The sequence below is a fragment of the Dermacentor andersoni genome, chromosome 10, assembly GCF_023375885.2.
Source record: "Dermacentor andersoni chromosome 10, qqDerAnde1_hic_scaffold, whole genome shotgun sequence".
NCBI classification, from domain to species: Eukaryota; Metazoa; Arthropoda; class Arachnida; order Ixodida; family Ixodidae; genus Dermacentor; species Dermacentor andersoni.
In genome coordinates, this window is record NC_092823.1 from 11,595,080 (window position 1) to 11,601,277 (window position 6,198).

The following is a 6,198-nucleotide window of genomic DNA, read 5'->3' on the forward strand; positions in this document are numbered from 1 at the left end:
ATCATCCTCATCTCATAGCACAAGATCTGAAATGCGTGAACAAGAAGAATCAGGCCAGCACATATTCACAGAAATGAACTCTTCACAGTGCAGTTGACTAGTGCAAAAATTACAGCAGAAACTGCCAGTCACATGATATGAGCACAACATAACTGTTCTTTTTGCGGGGAAGCCTCAATCCCATGCCGACATTAAGCTATATGGTGGTCATCACTGGAAATGTTTGAAAGATTTTCATAAAATAGAGACTGAATGTCTGGAGTATTTATCATAAGGGAAGTAGAAACTCGCACATCTTCTAAACAGCCCTTTGCAGTGCTAAATGTATGCTGGCTATTGATAGTAATAAATAGTATGACTGTTACAACTGTTAAACAAGACAAAAGCTCACAGGAATATGAAGGCTTGAAGTGATAAACAGTGTTTGGAGGGGGAATGTAGCTGGAGTGAACCTTTTGGCAAAGATTTGTTTTCGTCAGTGCCGCAATTAAGTTCGGCACAGCAATCTTTATGCACGCTTAGCTCACTTTCCCACACCCTCAATGTAGGATGAAGAGGAGAATAAGAAAGTGCGTAGAATGAAGTTGAAGTGTAGAAAAGAAATGGGGAGACAGTGAAAGAGAAGGTAGGAGCACTGTTGTAGATTATTCTTCGAAGGCTACTCTTCCAAAAGAAAAAGAGAAAAATATTAAATGTGTAAGGAAGCATTGCCAATTGTTATTATGCCTACTCAAGTAAGAGATGCACCATAAGGGATGCAATATAAAACTGATCTGATATGTAGAGTGGCCTAAAGCTTTCTGCATAGTCTTTACAATCATTATGACACTGTCTGCTGCAGCCAAGTATGCAGAAGTTTTAATTGAGTGCTCATGACCAGAGCAACTTATCCAGACTGCACACAATACCACTGCATATGCCCTCTATTTTGGTAATCTGAAAAATAAAAGTTTATTCAAATGGGCAATAAGAACATCACATGGAACACAAAATCTAGATCGAATTATGAGGCATGCCACAGTGCGGGACTCAGTAATATTTTTGACCACCTCGGGTTTTGTGATGTGCACTTAAATTCAACTACACACTTTCTTTTTTTCATTTCACCACCACTGAAATGCAGCCACCTTTGCTGGGATTGAACCCGCAAGCTCGTGCTCAACAGTGCAACATCATAACTACTGCGCTACTGAGTGTTTACACAAATTTATAAGTAGCAAAACACATTGGAGGCTTTTGCACACTGAAACACTACACACCATCCAATGCACTTCCTTAGATCTATGTACAGACATACTTACCAGCGGCTCATATGACAAGCATGGAGGCGTGCTCTAACACACTACCATCCAACAGCTGCCACATACCAGAGATGACCACTGGGTCTGTACCTATCTTCACAGAACACTTACCAGCAGCTCATACAACAAGCATGGAGGCATCTCTCGTGCTCTAACACACATACCATCCAGCTGTGACATATGGCTGCACACCACAGACAAAAACAGACGGGCTAATCATCAGAGACCACATGTCATGATTTGTTAACATGCGAGCCCTCAACCTGCTTCAATAAGGCATGACAGCACAGCACTACTGCACCACTTCTCTCTTCCTAACTGCACTGGAGGCTTGTTACCAGTAATCGTGCCCTGCTGACATGGTTATCTCTTGTTTCTATGTTGCTGTCCCTAAGCTGTTATTTAAGGACTTCCTTTTGAGCTTCAGTGGGCCTTGAAAGGCTAGATGATGGCTGCGACAATCTAGGGTTTTTTGTAGAGTGAAATCTTAACAGGTGCACAACTTTTTTGTTGGCTGGTTCATTTGAATGGTCTGGCATCTTTCTTTTTGGGTCACTTTCACTTTCAACAAGCATGAAAACTGGCTCAAACAAATTGTTTGCCTTCTCAGCCACACCCTCAGAGACTTCACCATCTGATATTGCCTGTGTGACCGAGTCCATTTTCGCTCTTAAGAGTGCTGAGCTTTACACTGCTTTGGCTGCTTCCAGCTTTGTTATACTCTGTACAATGTGCAATGCCCGACTTGCCTCACATGCTTCTTCGGGTGAGCTCTCATGGGCCTTGTTGCTGCTAGTTGGATTAGCGATGACCACACAGTGAATGTGCTTGCACACTGTAAAGTGTATAAGATGGTCATAGCAAGTGCACATGTAAGTATGCACACACACTGCACATTCCTTACACCTCAAAGGACAGCAAGCACCATCTCCCACTTTTGACACTTTATATGAGAGCCCTTTATTAGACTGAGATGGCACAGTCTATATGCCATCTTCATTTAATTTGGCACAGCCATCTTCATTTAATTTGGCTCAAGCTGCCATTTGACTGCCAGACCTGTGGTTCTTCTGAATTCTGCTCAGCTTCTTACCCTTTACCCCTTTCATCATCTGGATAGCCCTTTTCATTAAAAAATGATTTGTCAAGTCCATGAGGGCAGAAGTAAGTTTGTCACCATGCTTATTCTGTTTTCTCTCCAGCATAGTATGCTTTAACGTCCTGCGCTTGCTCTCAAGGTGCATGTTAGTGTTGACAGCTGCTCTAGTCCTAAAGCAATAGGCCCACTCTTGCGGCCTAACTGCATAGTGGTCATTGAAGTACTTCAGGAAGTCCCTCAGTTCTTCTTCCTCACTAGAAAGGAATTGCTTAAAATAATCTTCAAATGCCTTTTCCGCCGCGAGGAACTCTAAGAGTAGCCACACACTATGGTAAACATGTGGCCTTAGCTGTTTCTCTACACACTCGAGTATCTTCTTACGCCAATTGTTATCCACATGCCAGGCACTGAGAAGTTTCTGTTTTGCGGCACCCATGACCATGGACCATGCTTTGTAGAATTGCGACGCATCATCAGATATCAATGTCTTAGCAGCCACTTTTTTGGCCATGGCCGACTCCAGGTATTTGAAGAATGCTGTCAAAGTTTGCTCGTTCATCCGGTTGCAGATGAAATAAGCTATAGCTACACCTGATCCTATTTTATCTAGCACCAGAAGAGTGGTCAGCTCAAACTGGTACTCTGTAGTTCCATGTGTGGAGTCAAGACATACAGTACCTGCAGGGCCCAATTTTTCTAGTAGCTCCTTCTGAGACTCTGTCATCAGAACAAGAGCAAAGTCTGCTGAAGGAAATGTAACACTTGGGTCCACTGCACCTTGTGCCTTGTACAGGTGGACAAGTGCTTCACCTTTTTCTTTCATCACAAGCACCCACATGTCTACACTGATAGCGTCATTAGTGTGACAATGTTCAGGAGCAGCAATGTTAAACTGCTGTTTGATATTATGCAGGGTTGAGCACTCTGCCAAGTGCACGGGCCTCAGCTTGGATGCCACAGATGTTCTTACTCGCTTTAGAATGGTTTTCATGGGCACACCCCTTTCTAGGTTCTCTGCTACGCTGGCCTTTTCCTTGTCACTCATTCTCAAGTGCTGAATTTCTGGTTTATGACCGTAATGGTTTCTTTGATACCTGACTTTTATGGTGGTGCCTTCAGGTGTCGGATGGTAATTGTGACGGTAATAAATGAAAGACATATCTTACCAGACCTACAGCTCCCCTGACTTTTCTCCCGACGGTCACTATGACCTTCCTTTTTCCTTGCCTCGCCTGATCTATTACAGTAATAGTGGATCCTTGTTTCTCCACTGGCCAGCTTTTTGGGGTCCCTGGGCAAAATGAACCAGCAGTTTTGGCTACCCTCTTCTTCTGCTTTCCATTCATGAAATTCTGTAATAAAAGCACAAAATAGCATTAGATAGTGACAAGTACTATTGGGAGAGAGATGCAAACAAAAATAATCACTCTGAAGGCTTTGGACACGGGCTAATGTAGCATTTATTTTACTCCCTCACCTTCAACTCGACTGTGTCATGAGGTCACCCTTGATATTGCTCAAATTTATGTTAAAATTGAATTTCAAATTCAATGCGCCATAACTTCAAAAAATTTATCATATTAGTTTTGTTTTAATAAGAAACAAATATGAAACTTAAGCATGATCTATGCTCACTCCTTCCTCAATATTGAATCAGACTGTACATTCATAGCAATGCTGTTACGATAAGACAAAGACGAACTGAGAGCACATGGTGCAAGCTACGCCCCAGAACAGTGTGAATCCCTTCTCTCAGTTTCTTCTTGAAAAGCTCCTTCTTTTCAAGAAGAGATTGATTTTTTACTGTAGATAGGGGCTTGGCGAGGGAGTGTTCCATCGTCACGCGGTTATGATCTGGCTTGGGCATGCGCCTGGTTCGAAGAGGCAGCATTATGTGTGATTTCAATAAACCAGTTGCTAGTCTGCGTTCGTCCTGTCTTCTTCTACGTTGGTGTCTTTTCTCAAGCGCAGTTTAAGTTCACAAAAAGATGTCTTACCAAGTAGCCTCCTAACACACCCTTCTTAAAGAAAAAAGGATTGCGCGTGCGTCAAATTTAGCTCTACTTTATGAAATCTACAACCAGAGTCCTTCTATTGAGGTACTGTGGTACTACTAAAGAATTTTCCCAAAGTACGCCGGGAGACCAAGCCGCTGACAGCCGCAATTGCAAGTGTGGTCGTAGACCTACGTCGGCCTGCATTCGGACCTATTGCGGCCTGCACTGAGGCGAAGACTACACCACGCACGCAAGTAGCGCAGAGCAACGTCAGAACGCAGAGCAAATCCCTCCTCTCGTTTAAGTAAAAAAAAAGGGGGGGGGGGGTTGTGCGAGCGTCACATTTCGCTCTATTCTATAAAATGTACTGCTAAAGAGTTTGCCCACAATACGCTGTGAAACCATCCCGGCGACATCCGCAAATTCATGTATGGTACCGGTTCTGCGTCTCTGCCGCATTGCAACGTGCACTGAGGCGAAGACTAGGCCACGCACGTATGTGGCACAGAGCAACGTCAGAACGCAGAACAGCTTACTCCTGTCGCTTAAAAAAATAAGATGTACAAACGTCAAATTTCACTCCACTTGCTGTGCAGGAAAGCGGACAATGCCAAACGTACGTCATGTAGCGCATCGCTGGGAGCGCGCACACATGACTATACTATAGATGGATAAACAAACAAATTATATTTAACGAGGATACAAACTTCAAAATACCCCAAGGAAATAAATTAGGCACCTGCGCAAAAGCTGCTCTTCGCGAAACAGATAGAGAAAAAGAAAACAAAGGCCCGCAAAGCATAAACAACTGCCTTTTTGGAGGCACACTGCGCAACAAGAAATTAAAAAAAGTCCAAGATATAATATTGCGTTTAAACGTCATTTGCTCACGATGACTGAGAATAAACTTAATAAAACTGTTCCTCACCCTTATTGTTCCGGAACACCAGGTGCACGTAATCAGCCTCGAAGTTGTGCGCAGCGATCTGGTGCACCGAATACTTCTCCATTGTAGGCAGGGAAGTGCCACATACGTCGCATTTCATCAATTTCTTGACATCCACGGCCATTTTGTGAACGTTCCTGATGTGTTGCACCATGTTCTTCCTCTGTATGAATAGTTTGCTGCAGAATTCGCAGCGACGATCGTCATCGCCGATGGCAGCTCGATCACAGACGTGCGCCATTCCGACATTGCACGCACTAGGGTTGTTGTATAATCCGGCAGCAATACAGGGAAGAAACCTCCCCAATCACGTGACACACTAGGTATTCAGTGGCCCCATAAGGGCAGTTGGAAACCAACTTAGGGAACTAACATCCGGGAACGCAGGGTCACGTGGATGCTGCCTTCTATTGTTCACCGGCCTCAGCCGGCCTGCGGGGAAACGCATGTCGGTCAGTGGGCTGGCATAGGGAGATAGAAGCGTCTCCCCGCAGGCTGGCTGTACCCGGTTTGGAGGCAAACCGGATGTGACGTGAGCCAGTGGCGTACTCCCTGCCCCCAGATAGGTACTTGTACGCCTAGGGAAAGATGCTGCTAGGTGCTGCTGCTAAATCCCTGTGGTTACTGCCGGCCACATGCGGCCACTGCCGGCTCTCGTACGTTCGTTCGCGTGGTCTTGTTACGCCTCGCTGGATCGTGTTCAGTCATGCCGTCCTTGCGCGGCGTCATTGTTGGTAAGTCAGGTTAAATTCTTAAATAGGTCGCGCCTGCGCCTAATTGAGTCTATGAAAGCCTGCACATTCAGTTTTGCTGGCTACAATGCAGTGCGGCTGGCGTGAGCTGTCTCCACGATGC

At 44.8% G+C, this 6,198-nt stretch overlaps 1 protein-coding gene across 1 annotated transcript; it reads right to left on the reverse strand.

Annotated features, from left to right (window-relative positions):
- On the reverse strand, positions 1-5,589 carry LOC126519638 (uncharacterized). The gene is made up of 3 exons (XM_050169003.3): positions 5,326-5,589; positions 3,567-3,752; positions 1-26 (listed from the first exon to the last, which is right to left on the reverse strand). Exons 1-3 carry the CDS (start codon positions 5,582-5,584, stop codon positions 13-15), a joined length of 459 nt encoding a protein of 152 aa, XP_050024960.3. The 5' UTR covers positions 5,585-5,589; the 3' UTR covers positions 1-12.
- Between the last annotated feature and the right edge of the window lie 609 nt (positions 5,590-6,198).